Raw genomic sequence first — 21,699 nt, 5'->3', positions numbered from 1 at the left:
AGCGCGGACACTTCCTGAGCGGGCACCGAGTAGAGGCGAGGGGCGGGAGGGCGGCCGCGCTGGTGCCGCGGACGGGGGAGGGGGCCCCAAGGGACGGAAGCGGTTGCCGGGTTCCCATGTCCCCGGCGTATGGGGAGCAGTCGAGGATCCGCTGCCTGGGGTCTGAAGGGAGCTGCCTCCGCCACAGCCGCCGCCATGGCCGCTGGATCCAGCCGCCGCCTGCAGCTGCTCCTGGCGCAATGAGAAGAGGAGCTGCCGCCACCGCCCGCCTCTGACTGACTCGCGACTCTGCCGCCCTCCAGTTCGCCGGGCCCCCGCCGTCAGCCCGCCGGATCCCGCCGCTGCCGGAGCCGCAGCGTTTCCCGTCGCATCTCCGAGCCACCCCCTCCCTCTCCCTCCCTCCTTCCCATCCCCCCTTCTTTTCAAGCGTGAGACTCGTGATCCTTCCGCCGCTTCCCTTCTTCATTGACTCGGAAAAAAAATCCCCGAGGAAAATATAATATTCAAAGTACTTATTTTCAATCAAGTATTTGCGCCCGTTTCACGTGATATATATTTTTTAAGACTCCCCCCTCCCTTTTTTCCCTCCAAGGAGAGGGAGGGGAAAGAATTGTATTTTTTTCCCCAGCCCCGAATCATCTATATGTTAAATATCCATACTGATCTGTCTTGAAGGAGAAATACATCGCTCGTTTTTTTTATAGCTGTACAAAAGGAGTGAAAAGCCAAGAGGACGAAGTCTTTTTTTTTTTTTTTAATCTTCTTGTGGGAGAACTTAATGCTGCATTTATCGTTAACCTAACACCCCAACATAAAACAAAAGGAAGAAAAGGAGGAAGGAAGGAAAAGAGGGTGATTCGGGAAGAGAGTGATCATGTCAGGGCGGCCCAGAACCACCTCCTTTGCGGAGAGCTGCAAGCCAGTGCAGCAGCCTTCAGCTTTTGGCAGCATGAAAGTTAGCAGTGAGTATCGATTTTATTTTACACCCCTTCTCCACCTCACCCTTAGAATAAGAAGCCTTAACTAACCAGGATCTTAAAATATTAGACCTCCTGATAAGAATAATCAGAGGTAGGGGAAAAGGGCAAAAACCTGTTTTCAGTCAAGGATGAGGCAGCTCCCTCTTTTCTCCTCCCATAACACCTCCCCCGGTCTCATTAACCTTGAATTGAGAGAATATGCTTTTTATTTGGATGATTTGATTTGAAACTTGTTTCTTTTCTTATACTTTTTGTGCTGTTGGTAGTCAGCTTTATCATGTGCTTGAGTATTTCCATGTTAAAATAGTGATGAAAGTATTTACTTGCTCATCCTTTTGAATAAAGAGAAGGACAAGACGATAAAAATCGTTATGTACATTTGCAGAGTATGTGTCTTTTTGGAATGAGACTTATTTAGCTCAGGTCTCAGGGGTTATCATAGTTTTGTATACTTTCTAGAAAGACTAAATGTCACAGTCTTCTAACATTTGTTTCTTGCTTGTGTGGCTACAAAGTATTTGTTCTTAATCCAGAGATGAACTTGCTCAGTACCTAGCATTCACGTTTGGAGGCGAGCCTTGAGTTCACCGTTTAGAGAGGGTCGGTGGGGGCTGGTAGAGACCCAGTAGCTGTAGTATCGCTTTAGGCATTGTTTTAATTGGACACATGATTTAATGTTATCTCTTAACCTTCCCGTTTTGACATTACCAGTTTACCACTATATAATTTATGTTTAATCAGAAGGTAACTAGGAAGTAGGTCCAAGTTTTGATTGAGGTTTGTATTGTCATGTTGCCAGATACTAAGTTGAATGTTAATTGTCACTGACTCATCATAAAGTTCGGTTTTGGGGTGCCATTGCATTCAGCACTTGTTAAATGATCTAGAGTTCAAGGGTCCCTTCTTAGGACTATGTAAAAAAATACTCTTGCGTTGGTTTCCTGCCACATTTAGATAAAACAATGGGTTTTAGTTATAACAGTGTGAATTTAGACCTTTCTGTCATAGGTTTTGCAGAAGGCTGTAGTCCTGTATATAATAGGGGTATTTGAACTTGTGTTCAGGGTTGTTGCTAGACTGTACTTTTGTCCCAGATTTGTGCTAAATAGTCTGTGTTCTTGAGGTGTTTGATATACTAAGTATCTACTGTTACGAAGTATCTCTATTTGTAGATATGTTTATATGGTATTTAGTGACAGCTTATTTAAACCATACTTCCAGAATTTGACAAAAATATCTACATTGTTTCCTTATTCCTTGAGAAAGGGGCACAATGAGGGCAAAGAAAAACTATTTTCTTGCCTAGGAGAAGGAGAGAACTGAAGAACCGAGATTTTAAAAAAATATATACATGCTGTTATGTGAAGTTGATTATATCCTTAAGCAACCTAAAATTATCATTTTTATTGAGTTTAGGATTTCGATTCATGTTGGCTTTTGGACTTGACTGAAACAGGGTAGTCTAAGGTAGTAGCTGAATGGCAGATCAGTTTTAAAAGTTATTTATTATTTATTTTTGTGACTAGTACAGAATGCTGGGTATGTGAAGAGGGGAGCTGATGATGCATTTTTCAGAGAAGAGTCAAGCTTTCTAAGCACTTCATAGGGTCATTTGAAAGGAATATTTTAAAATTCTGGGGTAATTTTCAGCTATGATGAGGCAAATCTTATAATAGCTACTTAAGAGCCTCTTGTGGTACTGGAGTGTTTGTATGTTTTTCGTCTTGGTAATATAGTTTAAAAACCACTTGAAATCAATTTTAGGTAATTATTTTATTAGATCAATTTCAGAGAGCAAAATAGAATAGCTTATAATGTTAAGTTTTTGGACTTTCCATTTTGTTTCCGAGATTTTCTTTGAAAATGACTCCTTAATTCTTGGTAACGTTATTGACTGAGGATGGAGTAACTCTTGTAAAGTGCATAGGTTAAAGTGTTTAATTTTCTGTTCTCATATAGGTCAACTTAACATTTAAAAAACTGGAGTTCAATGCAGATTTTGTGTTTTTGACTACTTTGACTGTAAGGACACTTTAGAAGAAAAAGTATCATTAAACATTTGTTACAGTGCTACTGTTCTAAGGGACCCATGATCAAAAGAGAGATACATAAAGAAATTAAAGTCCTTGGCCTCCAAAAGCTTATCATTTAGTCATAGAGGCAGGTTATGGGACAAAATATGAAAACAATATCATGATTACTGCAAGATTACAAATACAAAAGAATGTTTTGTTAAGAGGGATGAAGAATACAGGGGTGGGGTGAGGCCTCTGGGTTGGAGAGGAAGGACTTCCTGCAGAGATGTGTTTTAAGACAGGTGTTAAAGGAGACAGTCGCTTGAATTGATAGAGAAGCATAAAGGATTCTGGATGGGAGGAATGGACAGAGGCACAGAGATGGTGATTTTTGTGTGGCAGGTAGATAATTTTTGTACTTACCGAGCAAGTTGGTAAATCTGAGTTACAGGGACCTAAGTAGGAAAATAAGAGATAGAGTTTGGAAAATGTGTTAACCATAGCCGATGGAGGGAAGAGGGGGCCTGTAAGAGTTTGGTTGTGATTCAAGAGAGATTGGGATTTACCGTAGATTGGTGAACAAGATATCTGAAGGTGGTTTGGGCAGCTGAGTTAATAGATAAATTAGAGCCCTTTCAGGGAGATAGTAGGGTATGTTGTGAACATGAGGAAGTATAAAATAAAATGTGAAAATGGTATGAAAATAACACATTTGAGAGAGTGTGAATGAGGAACTGGCAGGACTTTGGATTGGATCGAAGGGGAATATTTGGGAAGGAGTCAGGAGTTAAAAATAAATTCTGATGTTGTTGGTCTGGAAGACTTGACCGCCGAGTTATATTGTCGATTGTAATGGGAAAGTTGAGAAAGTGCTGAGATGAGAAGGTAGATGAGTTCACTTTTTAAAAATTTAATGTACAATAGGTTCCCTTGAAGTTCAGCAGACAGCATTTGGTTACTGGAAATGATATTTAACTTTACAGTCTATTAATTGCACAATTTCTAATTTTTCTTCACCTAAAAATATTGGGTTTATTTTTGGGAGCAGTAAACTAATGGTTTTTATTTAATGCTTTCTGTTAAAGTCTTAAAAAAGTAATTTTTTATGTAGGTTCAAACACTTCACCCTTGACCCTAGTTGTAACAGTTCCGTGGTAATTTATCAAAAACCAGTGGAAATATTTTTTGGACTAAACTGTGACATAAAAACTTTAGGTATTTTATTTTTTATTTTTTTAAAGATTTTATTTATTTATTTGACAGAGACAGAGCGAGAGAGCACAAGCATGGGGAGCTGCAGGCTGAGGGAGAGGGAGAAGAAGGTTTCCCGCTGAGCGGGGTGCCAGACGTGGGGCTCGATCCTAGGACCCTGGGATCGTGACCTGAGTCGAAGGCAGATGCTTAACTGATTGAGCCACCCAGATGGCCCCAAACTGGATACTTTAAATAGCCTTTAGTTTAATCTTTGGTACGTTTAAAACCTGTTTTTCATAAATAATGGTTATTCTTAGGTAAACTTTGCACTTAAAATAAATGATAATAATAATAGTAGTCTTTATTTGGTTTGTGAAGGTTGAGTTAAGCATTCATCCCAATTTTGTTTGTTTATTTATTTTAAAGATTTATTTATTTAAAGAGAGGGAGAGCACAAGCAGGAGGGGCAGAGGGACAGGGAGAGAGAAACTCAAGCAGCAGAGGGCAGAGCCCGAAGTGGGGCTTGATCTCACAACCCTGAGATCAGGGCCTGAGCCCAAACCAAGAGTCAGGCCCTTAACAGACTGCACCACCCAGGCGCCCCACTCATCCCAAGTTTAAATCATGTATTTAAATTGTATATTTGAAATATTTCTTTTTACTTAACTATGGTGAAACCAGGGTTCTCTTTTTGGTTCACATTCAGACCCAAGTGTTATTAAGTAAATGTTAGCAGCTATACAGTTCCCCCTGTAGCTTTGTAATATTTTATTACTCAAAGTTTTGAGTAATATTTTACTCAAAAAAGAGAAGGTAAAAGACTTCCTGTGGTGATTTTGGTTAAAATATTAGTAATAAATCCTTTTGGTGTACTGTTGGAAAAAATTTAGCTAATAGGCTAGGTTTAATTTTTAAATACAAGATTTAGAAAGAGGAAAGTAAATCAGTGAGTATCATTTATTTCCTCATATAAAACTTTTTACATCAATTTTTTTAATGAAGAGAGAATAATTAATAGTAGTTGCATATTATTGTGCAGTATTTAGTCATATTGTATTAAAACCAAAAACTATGTGGCAACTTAAGCGTTATCCTGTTCCCAAGGGAGTTTAACCTCCTTGTGACATCTAAAAATTAGCTTATTAGAATTTAGCCAATTTCTAGATCATCCATGTTTATGTGGATGAGAGCTCATATATGAGACTGAAAGCCTTACTTTCATTAAGTTTTCATTCTTTTCCCGACCAGACCTTTCCAGAGTTGTTAAAACACTAATACTTTCATATAAGAATTGCATACTCTTCTTGTTGCATGCATCTGTAGAATGCTAATTGTGAAATGATTATAAGGTACAAGTGCTAGGACAAAACTTTAAGGGAACCCAAAGATTCATAAATCGATTTATGGCTGATTGAGAATGGCATTGAGAAAACGAGGTGACATTCATTTCACTGGCGTAGTTCACATGAAAATCAGTTCTTGTACTCTGTGCTGCCTGTCCCTTGTTTTGGCCTTCGGTTGCAGGTGTGAGATACTGTTTTGGAGAAACAGCAAGGCTGGTGAAGCCAGAGTTTTTTAAGTGTCAGCAGCAGATTCTGAGACTAGGGGAGCTCTGTTTTTTGCTTTATGTATGGAGAATGCTGTGAAACAGACACATGCTGACCTGATGCCACAGTTTCATACTTTTTAATAAGACTCATGGGATTGTGGGATAGGGATGGGGATGGGCAGGCTGTAAGTCTGTGGTGTCTCTTGTGATGCTCCACCCTACAATGGAGAATGGAGGGACAGCATGTGGGTGTGACTGGAGTATATGCTGGTACTAACAGGACCAACTGATTTCCCAGATACTGTTCTAAAAACATAATCATTGTAAGTACATGAATTTGTTGGAACAGTTAGCATCATTTTCTAGCATCTTTTTGGGCAGGGGGAGTGGTGGAAAAAGAATCTTAAATGATTTCAAGAATAGAGGTATTTTTATGGTTTACTGGTTTTAGAGTAGGGGTTGCAGTCTTTGGATTGTAATCTTGGTTTGTACAGATCTTCCTTGGTTATGTGAATTGTCTTTGAAATTGATTGAATGTGATGTAGAAGTGTATATTCATATAAAGACCTGTGTGAATAGTATAAGGAAAAACCGACAATAGAGTTAAAGGAGAAAGCTTACTTGTTTTTCCAAAAGTTTCTACCGTTAAATTGATTTTAAAAAGGGACATTTATTTTATTCTATTACTGAGTTTTCTGTTTTTAAAAATAAGTTAATACCCAGCACATAATGGACATTCAGAAAATTATTTCAATATATACTGTATCTGTAATGTGCTTGGTCTGGTATAAAATATAAAGGTAAAACTTTGTAGATTTGGATTCTTAGTTTACAATCCCCCTGCCCCCTTTTGCTTATGTTTTAGGGAGAAAGGTCTACTTTTAAAGGGTATGCAAGTTAAAATTTTGTAAATAGTTGAATCTTATATTTTTGTATTGAATGGTTTTCTCAGAAGCATTCTGGTTTGATCAGATTGAGGCAATGATGTATTTTTTTGGTTTTCAGTTCTGCCAAATCAACTTTTCCTTTTGTCTCCAGGGTGCCATGGCCAACAATGGCATAAAATATAAATCCCTTAATGTGTTCTCTTTTCAACAAATTCTGGAGTCATTAATTTCTTGATTGTCCTTTGAAATTAATTTAATAACATTTCTGATAGAAGAGGAACTGTTTTTCTAGAAACTTGTATTTTAGATGGTGGTGAAATTTAAATGAACTTACAGGCCTAGGATTGAACAGGCGTGCCCCAAAGTCAAAAGTCAGAGAGATGGGTAGGCAGGCAAAAATATTAGTAACACTGGTACAAAACACTAACGTTAGGACTCTTTTTCATTATCATGTGAAATCCTAGGCTTTTGAAGCTAAAAATAAATAGGTTACTTTAATAGAAAGTGGCCACAGATAGTGTGATTGACATGTGATATGTCTATTGAATATTTACTGTGTTCTAAATAAGCATTCTGCCAAGTTCTTTATATGCAATATTTCATTGTAATCATTACAGCAACTCTGCAAACTAGCTAATATATTATCCCCACTTTATAGATTAGGTAAATGAAATTTAGAGAGGTGAAACAATTTATCCAAGATTACTTGGACAAAAAAAAGTTGCTTTGCTAGAATTTAAACCCAGGCATTCTGATTCTAGAGCTCTCGCTCTATATTGTATATATTATAGAGAATTGTAATGCTGTTACCTGTTACTTGGATTCCAGAGGTAAGCTAAATTGCCTTTTGCTTTTAGGATAGTCTTTCATTGCTAATTAGTGTATGTGTAAGACTTTCATGATTAGGGGCGCCTGGCTCAGTCGTTAAGCGTCTGCCTTCTGGCTCAGGGCGTGATTCCAGCGTTCTGGAATCAAGCCCCCCATCAGGCTCCTCTGCTGGGAGCCTGCTTCTTCCTCTCCCACTCCCCCTGCTTGTGTTCCCTCTCTCTCTGGCTGTCTCTCTCTGTCAAATAAATAAATAAAATCTTAAAAAAAAAAAAGACTTTCATGATTAATACTGCTTTTAAAATTAGTTTCAGGCATGCCTGTTAGCAAATATAGTACTTAAGTATTTAAAGTTATATTGAAAAAATGGTCCATTCTCTTAAGATTTCAGGAAAACTTAAGACAAACATGAAAATAGAAATATTAGGGATTATGCCGGTCAAAAAAGAAAAATAAGTAATATATGGAATTTTTTTAATGTTCAGAAAACTGATTTTTTTAATTGAAAAGTAATGATCATACGTAAATCTGGTGTATTTATGTTTCCAGGTAGTATTAGACTGTGATTCTCCAAATAAGCTATTATTAAGGATTATTACTTCTGTCTCTTTCTGTAGGTTGTGAAGTGTTCTGAGTGTTCTCTTTCTCCTTTCAGTATTTGACAGCAGACTTCATGAGTATATATACGTGTGTGTGTGTAGTTTTGTGATGTTACGTATATACAATTAGTCAAATGTCTATTGGACATTTGTTATAACTGTGAGGCTTCAGGGTTTTTTGTTATTGTTTTTGTTTTTTTAAAGAAGAATAGCTATGCATCAACGTGGAATTGCGTTTTTTGGAAAATTGCCTTTTTTGGAATTGGTTTGTATTTGACAATCAGGAAGTAAACTAAAGAGGCTCCTGAACATCTGAAATCCCCAGACAAATGGTGCACTTTGTTCATATGTTTGTTTTTAAGCTGTTATTTACAATTCTTTATTATTATTTAACACATAGTTGTAATTCATTCAGTTGTCTGGTTTTTTAAAACTGCAAATTAGAAGAGAATGAATGGATACTGGTATTAAGCATTACACCTCCTAAAAAGAATAGAAGGAAAAGCAAGCATATTGGGATTACTTAGTGTAGGCTTACAAGCTCCAGGGGAAATCACTCTGATAATTGTTCAAAATGTTGACCTAGAGAAGTTTAAATTATATCTCTTTTAAAAGGGCAGGAGGATACCTGGGGTTCTGTAATAACTTCTCACTACATCAAACATTCTCTAATTTGTTGGTCACTGAAGTGATGAGGAAGAGAAATGGGTCATCACTGGTTGACCAACTTTATTTGCCTTCCAGTGGTATGGATAAAGGTTCTGAAGTTTTTAGTATGCTAGCCCAGATACGTTTATTATCCAGGAACAGCATTTTATCTGATTTAAGGTTTGTTGTCTTTTTTTCTTTTCTTTTGTGGTATTATAGAGTTGCTGTTTGGATTTTAACCTGCTCATAACTTCTATCTGTGGAATACTTGGAAGGCACTGCATAGGGTTATTAAGCTTTTTTATGAATTATGATTAGCTACTGGTAACTTTATCAAACACACTTAAGACCTATTAATGAGAATTTGAAAAGGTAGGTATCCTAATTGTTGATCTGAAGAAAAAGGACAATCATGGCCATCCAATCATCTTTTGGGAGTCTAAGAAATTCTTAAGGGCTTTATTGGTTAGTATAACTAAAAAATGTTGGGTGTTTTCGATTTCTTTCCAAGGAAGGGTAACCTATCTTAAAAATGTGACTCCTTTTACTTTTCCTAATTCCATAAAGTCAGTTAATTCTTTTTTTTTTTAAACTGCTTTTATTTTTTTATTATTTTTTTAGAGAGTGCACGTGTACACAAGTAGGGGAAGGGGTGGAGGGAGAGAAAGACTCTCAAACAGACTCCACATGGAGTCCCACACGAGGCTTGAGCTCAGGACCCTGAGATCATGACTTGAGCTGAAATCAAGAGTTGAACGCTCAACCAACTGAGCTACCCAGGCATCCCAGTTAATTCTTTTTAATGGATTAACCACTTTTTCATGACATGTGTTGAAGTCCTTGAGCTGAGTCAAATTGCTCCTCCTAGATTTTTAAGTCTGTAGAGGCATCATCTGAAGAATTTGTGGTGCTGGCGTAAATACCTGGCATCAGACTGCCAGTATTGCAGGTGTATTTGCTGCAGTTCCCTATTGGCATTTCAGTTTTCACACTATTTATTAAACTCTAAAGGGAAGGGGGAAACTTTGCATATAGGTATATCATATTTATATAATTATAGCAATAACCACAATATTACTAATTGGATGCTGTATGGTAGACAATTACATGCTAGTCTTATTTACATATTTTGCTTTAAAAAATGGAATTTACTCATGTGATTAAAAATTTTCAAGGTTTTTAGTGATGTCTTTGTCTTGCTCCTGCTTTTTAACTACCAGTTCCCTTCCTGGAGACAGCATCCCAGTGTCTTAAGATTCCTTCTGTAGATACTCTGATTCTTTACATGTTATTTCTATTATGGAATTATATTTTGTGTATACATACCTAAGTGAACACAGCTTTAGCATAAGAGTGTTAGAATTAAAACAATTTAAATCAATAATTCTAGAAAATTGCTAATGTTTTCCTTTATAGTAGGTTACTAAGCCCTTATTTTACTGAATGTGAGTTAGATGGGGAGTAAGTGCAAAGATGAGAGAGTGCTTCTCTTGGTAATAAGTAAAATGCTGATAGTCACAACCGGTGAATACTTAGCACGTTTAAAATATTTCCTACTCTGTATTTGAGAAATGATCCATAGCGTCAAGTAGGTATTATCATTCTTGCTGGAAGTAGTTGTCATGGTAAAGAAAAACGCAAAGGAAAACTCACCTTCTCCTTTAACTTTCCATTTTTCTAACATCTTAGATGAGAAAAACCTGTTCTCTTGAGAGATCAGAGGCGCAGAGTGCGTCAATGTCAATGAAGCCTGTGCCTTTTACCTCTTTAAGAGCGCACGGTTTCATTCTGCTTCTAAACCAAGCACTCGTTAGTCTTTTAAAAAATTTTTTTTATTTTTATAAAATAGTACATTCATACGATTTAAAGAAATCAGATTGTGCAGAAAGTCTTATGGAAGCCACCCTTTTCTCCTTTCTATTTCTCATAGGCAAACTTAACTCTGACAGCTGTTTTTCCCTATTAGTTTTTGTCATATTTTTAGTTAGTATACTTTTACCTATTTGTTAAAATTACTTTTTGATATTTGTTTTCTCATTATGATAGATATTATTTATTCTCATCGCCCTTTTGCTAGCATGCTAATATATTATTTTTAGCTAAATAATTCTTTAAATTACTATTCAAATGATTAACACTCAGTATCTAGACACTAAGCAGTATTCTTAACAGAAGCAGATAGTATGCAGTGATCACATAACCTTTTAAAAACGGCTTTATTGAGATATCGAATGATATCTCATACCATAAGATTTATTCATTTAAAGTGTACAGTGGTTTAGTATGTCTACAGAGTCGTGTAGCTATCAACTAATACTAGCACATTTTTGTATGTGCTATCACCCTGTATGCAATGATAGTCATTCCCCATATTCTCCTTCCTCTCAGCTCTAGGTAACTACTAAACTACTTTCTGTTTCTATGGATTTGCCTATTCTCAACATTTCTTATGAATGGACTCATACAATATGTAGCTTTTGTGACTGGCTTCTTTTATTTCATGTAATGTCTTCTATGTCCATCTATGTTGTAGCATTTATCAGTACTTCATTTCTTTTTATTTTTGAATAATATTCCATTGTATGGAATTGCCATCATTTGTTTATCTATTCTTCAGTTGGTGGGTATTTGGATTGTTAGCTACTTTCTGGCTAGTATGAATAATACTGCTATGACCATTTGTGAACAAGTTTTTGTGTGGACATGTATTTTCTTATCTTTTGAGTATATTACCTAGGAGTGGAATTGCTGAATTGTATGATAACTGTTAAATATTTTAAGGAACTATCAAACTGTTTCCAAATCGGCAATCACATTTCCTTGCTTTTAATTTTTTTTTTTACAGTTTATTGTTTCCATTTTCTTTTTTCTTGTACTGTTTGCAATTATCATAATCTTGATTTTTTTTTTTACCCCTCAAATTTTATCAAGGATTCTCTAGATTCTACTCCACCCTTTGTCCTTTTCCTGGAGTCCTCATCTTATTGCTGAGATCTGGCTTGGTAGTTCTCCAGGCTCCACTGTATAGCTGTCACCCTGTCTTCATTGCTCTTCAGGGTCCACTCCTATTTCCCTGGATGCCATGTCTTTGTATCACAAAGTACTTATCTTAACATAATCTCATGACATCAGCCAGCAATGCCCCCCAAAATTAACTGCTTGGTAAATGTATCTAGAAAAGTTGTTTGTTGGTTGTTTTTTTACACATTTGCTCCAACACAGTAGTTAAGCTGACACACATTTTTGGCATGTGTCTCATCTTTTCAGTGTCTAGACACTGAGGCATAGATGTTTGGGAGGTTACTTTATATCATTATGATCAGGTGATTACCATGCCATCATGAAGCGACAGCTAAAACAAGTACAGCTAAAACAAATATAGAAATCTGAACAATACTAATACTAGACAATTGTTTAAGCCAGAGCTATTCAATATAATGTAAGCCACAAATGTGAGTCACATATGTAATATAAAATTTTCTTTTTTACATTAAAAAGAGTAAATAAATACAGGTGAACTTAATTTTAATAATATTTTTATTTAACCTAGTGTATCCACAATATTATTTCAACATGTAATCAATATAAAATTTACTAATGAGATATATTACATTCTTTTTTTGGTACTATATCTTCACAACCTATTTTACATTTATAGCATATCCTAATTTGTAGTAGCCACATTTTAAGAGCTCAGTAGCCACATGTTGCTGTTGGTTATCCTATTGGACGGTGTAGGTTTAGAATTTTGTCCAGGAATTATGTTATCGTGTAATACTGTTGTCAGTCTGTTCAATCATATAGTCTATTTTCAAGGAACAGATAAGATGTATGTAGTTTAAACATACTTCGTTGATATGTCCTATTGCTTTGTTTTGTTTTTAGTCATGTCTTCAGTTAACTTTGAAATTTTATACCACATTAAAGGAGGTTGAGAGATTTATGTTCTTCAGAAAGGTGCTTGCTATAGGAGGTAATGATTTTCCCCCATGTTTTAGCACAACTATTAAAATGTATATTGAATTCTTATTGGTATGTTTGTTAAATGTTGTCATTGCCATGATTGTCCTGAACCCAATGGAATCTTATTAGTCTAAATAGTCTTTATCATACATTATTTCCCCTTGCTGTTTCAAAGACCTGCCCAGCTTTCAGAGACTCAAATGCCACTTCAACCACTTAACTCTTCCCATCCATGCCTTACCCCAAGGCATGAAATTCACTTGCATGTAACTCCTGTAGCACTCTCTATCACTGTTATATTCTGCCTTGCTTGCATTCTGGTTAACTTGTTTTGTCTCTCCCTAGGGGATTTTAGGCAAAAGGAGTATTTTAATTATTTTTGTATTTCCTGCAATGTGGAGCACAGTACCTTTTAAATTGGGTCACTTAATACATGTTTGAGTTGAAGGCAGTCTGTTACGGTAGTTATGTGTATACTATGAATGGTAGTTATGTGTATACTATGCATAGTAGTTACACGGTATAGAGTTTCCAGGTCACCAAACCATCACTGTTATTTCTAGGAACATTTAAGTTTTGATATAAGAAATTAATTTATAAAGTTAAATACGAATTTTTTAAAAAGATTTTATTTATTTGAGAGAGTGAGAGTGAGAGCGTGCGCACGCACGAGCGGGGGCGGGGAGGGGGAGACAGAGGGAGAAGCAGACTCTCTGTGGAGCAGGGAGCCCAATGCTGGCCTGATCCTAGGACCCTGGGATCATGACCTGAGCTAAAGGCAGATGCTTAACTGACTGAGCCCCCCAGACGCTCCTAAATATGAGTTTTTATTTAAAAATGAAGGAGCAATACCAGGGAAGGGTTAAAGACACAGAATTATAGACACTTTATACGATGTGCTTAGCACTGAATGGCTCTGAAACCTTTGGATGGGTAGCTGAATGAATGAAAGAACTTGGGTGCTAGGTTTCATTGGTTGGTGAGCACAGTACCTTTGAAACATTGAGCCTGTCCAGCCACTACAATACCCTTAAGCCTTCCAGGATTTTATTTGGAGTGGGTGAGGATAGAAGAGAAGATTTAGATCAAAGAAGTCTGACAAATCAATTTTTAAATTTTCACTGTAGCTTATCTACAGGAAATAAAGTGAAGAGACAATATTTAAATATTAACAGGCCCTTTCATCATGGATTACTTAGATGTCTAATCTGTATTATGGGGATTTATGAAAACTTTAATTTTTATAGGGCTTCTTTTTGTGTCTCTAAGATAATATTTGTTTGATATAGTAGTGCATATTAGTATATCAGTTGAAGAGAGAGAAATATTTGGGCTCTCTTGCTAAGTAATCCAGCCTCGTAACTAGCTGTAAAATTTGGCTGTATTTGGTTTTGAGAAGTCATGTTGTCATAATAATAATTTGGATTCCACTGATCAACATGGTATCTGCCTCTGTGACTAATTGTGTACATCGTGAGATGTTTGGCTGGTTTTTAGACATGGAAAAGATTTGTTTTCTCTGTAACAATTGTTTGGTATGCCGTCCTTGAAATCCAAGAGGAGTTACTAAAGAAGAAAGTATAGTTCTATTTAAATTCAGTCGAACATCAGGGATAACCTTTCTTGAGAGACTTTTGAGACCTTAATATTATATTTTATTTATTATTTATTATTATTATAAAATATAATATTATATTTTATTTATTATTTTTTATTATTATAAAATATTATATTTTTCCTCTCATGAGCTTCTAGATACATTAAAGAGTGACTGTGTACATTCAAAGGATAGAGGGAATGTTCTAGTGTTATATTTCTGCCATAGTGGAGGATGAGTACCTAGTAGAAAATAAAGGGTGTGTGTCATGACCTAAAACTGGAGCAGATGGACCAATTCCTGGGGTCCTTAGAAAAGGAAGATCCCAAGAACCTGAGGATTCTCTGACTCTACTGCCTTGCATATAGCATTAGTGTAAATTGTACAGCATGTCAGCTACCAGCATTAGTTTAGGTATAAAATATTGTTTAAAAATCCAGTGTCCCAATTAAAAAAATCTTTTTATTTCTCACATATACCTGAGAAAGCCTGTGTACTTTCTAAAGTTTAGGGAAGAGATGAGCAAAGCTGTTGTGGACCATGACAGTGAGGGTTGGGAAGAAGTTAATTAGAAAAATGTTTATGGTTATGATGGATATTGAGTTTCTGTGGATGCTGTATTGATGGTACCCCAGATCTTAGAACTAGAGTAATTCAGATTCAGTTGCCCTTTGAGTATTTGCTGTGTCCCAAGCACTATCCTTTCATTTAACTTTCATAATGCTTTGAGACAAAAGTATCTCCATTTAATGGATGAAGAAGCTAAGTTAAAAATATTCTAATTGCTTTATTCAGGATCTTATAGGTAGTAGAGAATAGGTCCAGCATGTTGAACTCAGGACACCAGACTTAACATAAAAGAAAAAAACTTTTGAGAACTTACTATGTCATTGTACTGTACTAAGCCATTTATTTGTATCTCATTCAGCCTTTACAGCACCTGGTAAGGCAAATGTAGTTTATAAATGAGTAACCTTGAGGCTGAGAGTGTCTTACATAGCCAGCAAATTTTATCATCATACTTTGAATTTGTTCTCTTAACTCCTGCACTGTGTTGCCTTTATAATTTGGAAAGAGAATAGAACAATTGTGTAAAATTGGTTGAATTAAGGTTTCTGTGGATAAAGCTTTGGAACTTTCACTTTTTATAATGTTTCTTACCAAGAACAACACAATTGTCAGTCACGTACAAGTAAAGTTAAAATTTTAAATACCTTTTTGTGATAAAACTTTAAGAGCAAATACTTTGCTTTCAAAATTAATACAGGCTATCTATAAAACAGTGGCTATAAGAAATGGGTAAAAAATATAGTTGAAATCCATATCACAAAGTCAGTGTTGAGCCAGATCCCCTTATCTTTGAGGAAATTGAGGTTTATAGTGGTTAAGTAACTTTCACCAAAGTTTTAGAACCAGCAGATGGCAGAGCCTGTATTCCAATTTAGGTAATTTAGGCTAAAGCTCTTATTCTTAACTGCTTTTCTGGTCTAAGAGAATGTGAATGATTGTGCAGAAATGGAGCCTTGCTACCTCTGGTAACTTGAAGACAGTAATCTTAAGCGCAGATAACACATCATAGTTTTACTCAAGGCAAAAGTGTTAGACTTCACCTGCTTCCATCCTTATTATTTCCTGTGGTCATGTATCTCAGTATTTTTCTTGTTGCTTAATATTATTCTTGAACATAAAGATTCTCTTTATCAAGTTGGCACTTAATAAATGTTGAATGTTGAAAAATAAGTAAATTTAAAACAGTCAGTCTTAAGTATAGAGACCAAATTTTAACACATCCATTGATAATCATGTTTTTCTTTTTAAGAATTTCTGTAGTTTTTGAGAGTAGTTAAATATTAATTTAAAAGGTTGATTTAAGATTCCCCTGACTTGGAGAAAATTTTCTGTGCTTCTGAGCAACTTTTCTTAGTTGATGAGTGTTTTAAGTGTCAGATTATAATGAAATCCTGTGATGATACAAAATTCAGATAGAGTATAATTGGCTCCTACCCTCTGCCTTGTCCTATTGCCTGACAGTGAGGCCAGGTACACATTTTGTTCGTAATAATTGGTTTATTTCATACAATTCTGGTAATTGAAAACTGGTATATGAATTTTTCCTTTCTTGTCACCTTTATTCTGTAACTGGAAGACTATTGGAAAAAAAACGTTTTCTGTTAACTTTCCAATAGTAAGTCCTGTTTTTCATCAGTTAGGTTTTTTGGATCATACTTATTAGAGGATATCTGGGTTTTAAAGTACAGTGTTTAATAAATGGAGTATTTATATATCCAGAAGGCACTTCTTTGCTGGCTTGACTGTACAGAATGAAGGCAGGAACTACATAGTGGATAAAAATGACACTAAAGGGGTGCCTGGGTGGCTCAGTCGTTAAGCATCTGCCTTCGGCTCAGGGCATGATCCCGGAGTCCTGGAATCAAGCCCCACGTCATGCTCCATGCTCCACTGGGAGCCTGCTTCTTCCTCTCCCACTCCCTCTGCTTGTGTTCCCTCTCTCGCTGGCTGTCTCTCTCTCTATTAAATAAATGAATAAAATCTTAAAACAAAAAAACAAGAAAAGAACACTGAAGAGCCAAAAGAGCTATCGTAGAATCTGAAACAAAGTTCTGGGTTTTTTTTTTCTTTACCCTGTATGTAATTCCTTTGGTTAGTGTTTCCTACACTAATTACTCTAATTGGTGTTATGCTATAATAAATACTCTCTGGCCAGAGAAGTTTAGAAAATGTAGCTTTTAGGATCCCTGTATTCCTTGAATCATACTTGGAAGCCCTGCCTTTGGTATTTGGATCTTGCTTTTATTTTAGAAGAGAGGGAAGGGAGCCAGCATTTAAAAAGCATTATTTCATAGGGCCTAGGTAATGACTCCATTTTACAGACAAGGAACCCAAGGCACTTCTGGAGGGTAGAGGACACAAAATTATTCACAGGGCAGAACTGGGAATGTCCAGTGTTACCGTCTAAGCCCGGATCTCTCTGGTTCCTAAATCTTTGCTCTTTTGACTTTACTGTGCTACTATGTGATTGTAATGAACTTCTGGGTTTTACTTAGAAACAACAATTTAGCAGTAGTACTAGGAAAGAGTATAAACTGCTCTATTTAGGGAAGAAGGAAAGGAGAATAAATTGACTAGTCGAAGCATGTCCTGCATCCTTTGTTTTGCATACATGAGCTCCATGTCTGGGAGGGGAAGGTTTTAGAGAATACTCTGTAAATTAAAGTGCTGTTTGAGTGAGATTTGATACTGTCTTTAGGTATGTATAGTTTTATATCTATTTTTGACATCATAAGGTTAGAGCCCTCTCTTTGATCAGTTATAGTGAGCTTAGACAAGTTATTAATTTCAGTTACATACCTTTCTGGGTGGTTGTAAAGCTTAAAGGAGGTAATTATGAATGTCAGGTGCTTGGCACAGTGTCTGGACATGATAATCTTAGCTGCTATTATTAGTAGTAATAAAAATAATAAAGGCTTAGATGTAGGTTGTTACCTCTCTGTATCTGTTGTATGTTTATTATTTTTTTTAACAGGCATGTGTAGGGTGGTCATAAAGAAAGCCTCCAAATCTTTTTTTTTTTTAATTTGAGGAAAAATCGTTGCCAGATGCCTTTTAAGGTAATGGAAATTCCATCTTGAATGTAGTTATAGTGCATTAAGAAAGTTACAGTTCCCGTTAGAGATCTGGCATTTTCAATGAATACTAGTTGTAATAAGTAGATTTTGGCCTAATGCCCATAATTTTTTTCTTTTTCTTTTTCTTTCTTTCTTTTTTTAATGTGAGATGTATATTTTAAGTTGATCCGGTGTCTGTGTTGTCAGTCTTTTTAGACTGCATATTTTTCTTCTGAAAACTATTTTTGTGTAGTCTGTATTTCAGGGACAGTTTGGTTTGCATTGACCATTAGATTATTAAATGTTTAACTATGATGGGCACACCAGAATACTATGGAATGTGAAGATCTTTCTTCCCCCAAAAGCAGGTGTCTGCAGTCTCCTTTGGTAGAATTAAATGGCCCGAGTACTCCCTGAAAATGTGGGTAACTATTTAGAACCATTCAAAACCACCACTAAGGCTGTTATTAGCTGTGAATTGAATTAAGCAGAATACTGTGTTCTTTTCCTTTAGTTTTGATTACTTCTCTATTTTGATGAAGCTGGGGAAAGAAACTCCTCCCCCCGCCAGAGTTTCTTCTTCCTTCCTCACTTTTTATTTACTGCTTTGAAACAGCCAGGATCTTTGGGGGCTCTAAGAATATCAGACAGTTTTCACAGCTTGAGGCAGAGTGATTTTCATGGGAAACCTTTTCTTAAAAAGTAAAATACTCTTTGTCCTTGCCAGGCATTCTTAAAGGAGCAGCCAGCAGCACCTCACGGCTTTTTCACTAACTAGAATGAGGGAAGGGGAGAATGAATCACAGATCCTTCTTTCTCCTTTTCCTTTTATCTTTTCCCTTTCCACTTAGCTCTTTGTGGGTACCGAACCTGGCTTCTAGTAGAATGGGGGTAATTTTCATTAAATTTTTTATTTTTAGGGAACCTAGTGTTCCCAAACAGGTGTTGAATATTTTTTTCTATTTTGGGGTGTTTCTTCATAAATTACTCATAAATTAAGTAGCTTTGATTATATAAAAGTAGATAGCGTTATGTAATGAACCACCATATATCCATTTCCAATTTCTGTATTATCTGTATGTGGTCAGTATTAATTCACCCGTACCCTCACCACTACCCAGCATACTTACAAGGCAAATTTCAAACATCATGTAATTTTATTTTTTGGCAAATCTCTCCAAGGAAGCTTAAAATAAATAACATAACTACAGCACCGTGATTCTACCTTTAAAATATTTAAAAAATTCCTTAGGATAATCAGATTTCTAGTCATTGTTCACATTTCCTGATTGTATCTTTCTTTCCCTTAAAATAAAATTTGTTTGTTTGAGTTAGGACCCAAAGCAAGGTCCATACATTGCATTTGGTTGCTATTTTTAAATTTCTTTACAATTGGTGTTAATTTTTCTTTCACCCTTTTCCTTGCCATTTATTTATTGAAGAAATCAGATCATTTGTACTTTGGAATTTCCCACATTCTAGATTTTGCTGATTGTATTCCTGTGGTCATTTAACACATTTACACATTACCACATTTTGCTGATTGTATCCCTGTGGTCATTTAATAGAGGGGATGTTCATCTAATCCCTCCAGTGTTTCCTGTAAACTGTTAAGATTTTTTAATCAGATTACTTTATTAGATGGTGCTAAGTATCTCTTATTACATAATATCAGACTCTGACTCTCTTTTGTGATATTACGATCGATCACAGTAGGGGTGTATCCTTGTCAGCCTGGTTCACTATCCACAGTAAGGTTCCTCGTCAGCCTTTCATCTAATGGTTTATCAGTCATTGATGATTATTATATAGATCATGGGTTGGCAAACAGGCCAAGTTGCGCACAGGCCAAATCCTATTTGCTCCTTATTTTGTAAATAAAAGTTTATTGTAATGTTGCCACAATAGTTCTGTTATGTATTGTCTGTAGCTGCTTTTATGCTACACAGGCAGAATTGGTTGTTAATACAGAGGCTGTATGGCTTGTAAAGCTTAAGATATTTACTGTCTGATTGTTGATAAAAGTTTGCTGACTGGGATCTAGATCATCGTATCTAGCGGTGGTGATATTCTATCATTCCTTCTGTTTTATATGCTGGAGTTCTATAAAAAAGAACATTTTAAACCTCAATTATATGATTATTCTGAAGAACAGCAGAATCTTTTCCTACTATTCGATAGAGGTGGCCAGCGAGATTGTTTAATTTTTTTTGTACCTATATGAACCCCTGGTTTTGAATATGTTTGATGTTTTAATCTGTTGTAGTATTCTTTTTAATTTTCAGGTTGTCCCATTTTAGCCATAGGAGCCCCTTCACGTTGATTCTGTATCTGTAGATATAACCTCAGTAATCTTTGGTAATTCTGTTTTCTAGTATAACAAGATATTTCAGGCTAGTTTCATGTATCACCTTCTTAGATCCACAATCAGTTACTTCTCCAAGGGGTTCTGATTCCTATTAGTGATAGTATTTAAAGGCCATAGTGTGGGTCTTTATTGCTATGGGCTGATTGTTGTTTCTAGGCCCTTTTAGTGGACAGAGCTAGGGTCTTTATGGATATGTGTGTGTGTTGGATTTTTTTTTTATTGTGGTGAAACAATACGTAACATAAAATTGATCATTTGAACCTTTATTTATTTAATTATTTTTAAGTAGCCTCAGGACGTGGAGCCCAACATGGGGAAGAGAGTTGGACGCTTAGCTGACTGAGCCACCCAGGCACCCCCATTTGAATCATATTAAAGTGTACAATTCAGTGGTATTAAGTACATTCCCAGTGTTGTGTGTTCATCACCACTATCTTGCTCTGGATAGTTCATATAAATAGAGTTATACAATATGGGCCTTTTGTGTCTGTCTTCTTTCACTTAACATAATGTTTTCAAGGTCATCCATATTGCAGTATGTATCAGTACTCCATTCCTTTTTACGGCTGAATAATATTCCATCGTATGGAAAACTACATTTTTAAAAAATCTGTTTAGTTGATTGGTATTTGAGTTTTGGCTACTGTGAATAGTTTGTGTAAGTTTTTGTTTGAATGCTTGTCAGTTTTTTGAAGGTATTTACTTAGGAGTGGAATTGCTGGGTCATACAGTAATTCTGTGTTTAGGAACTGTCAGTCAGTTTTCCACAGTGGTTGTACCATTTTGCATTCCCACCAGCAGTGTATGAGGGTTCCAGTTTTTCCCACAACCTCTCCAACCCTTGTTGTTTTCCATTTTTTGATAATGGCCATTCTGGTTGGTGTGAAATGGTACCTCATTGTGATTTTGATTTGCATTCTCTTAGTGACTAATGATGTTGAGCATCTTTTCATGGGCTTCTTGGCCTTTGTATATCTTCTTTGGAGGCATATCCATTCAAGTTCTTCGGCCGTTTTTAAATTGGATTGTCTTTTTGTTGTTGAATTGTAAGGATTCTTTAAAAATTCTGTATCTAGACATTATCAGATATATGACTTGAATATATACTCCCATTCTGTGAATTGTCTTTTTTTCACTGTCTTGCTAGTATGCTTTGATGTACAAAAGTTTTAAATTTTGAACTCAAATGCATCCATTTCCTTTTTGTGCTTTTCATATTGTATCTGAAAAAGCACTCCAGATTTACCCATGTTTTCTTCTAAGTATTTTATAGTCTTATTTCTTATACTTAGGTCCCTGATCCATTTTGAGTTAATTTTTGTATATGGTGTGAGGTAAGGGTCCAATTTTCCAAGTTCCATTTGTTGAAGAAGCTGTTCTTTTCCCATTGAATGGTCATAGCACCCTTGTTGGCAATCAGTTGCCTATAGATAGCTGGCTTTATTCAT

At 36.0% G+C, this 21,699-nt stretch overlaps 1 protein-coding gene across 4 annotated transcripts in view; it reads left to right on the top strand.

Moving 5' to 3' along the window:
- The first annotated feature begins 408 nt into the window (after positions 1-408).
- GSK3B (glycogen synthase kinase 3 beta) overlaps positions 409-21,699 on the top strand; it is a 197,797-nt gene continuing 176,506 nt past the window's right edge. For 2 of the 4 annotated variants that reach the window (XM_040621306.1, XM_008708193.2), the window contains exon 1: positions 435-962. In XM_040621306.1, the coding sequence (XP_040477240.1) occupies positions 875-962 (88 nt within the window). In that variant the 5' untranslated portion in view covers positions 435-874. Of the gene's footprint in view, positions 963-21,699 lie in introns of all 4 variants that reach the window. The other 2 variants (XM_040621305.1, XM_008708194.2) reach the window with 2 other exon arrangements.

This window comes from Ursus maritimus, unplaced genomic scaffold (assembly GCF_017311325.1).
Source record: "Ursus maritimus isolate PB19 unplaced genomic scaffold, ASM1731132v1 scaffold_4, whole genome shotgun sequence".
In the NCBI taxonomy this organism is placed as follows: domain Eukaryota; kingdom Metazoa; phylum Chordata; class Mammalia; order Carnivora; family Ursidae; genus Ursus; species Ursus maritimus.
The sequence above is the reverse complement of the archived record's forward strand: the minus strand, read 5'-3'. Positions and strand labels throughout refer to the sequence as shown.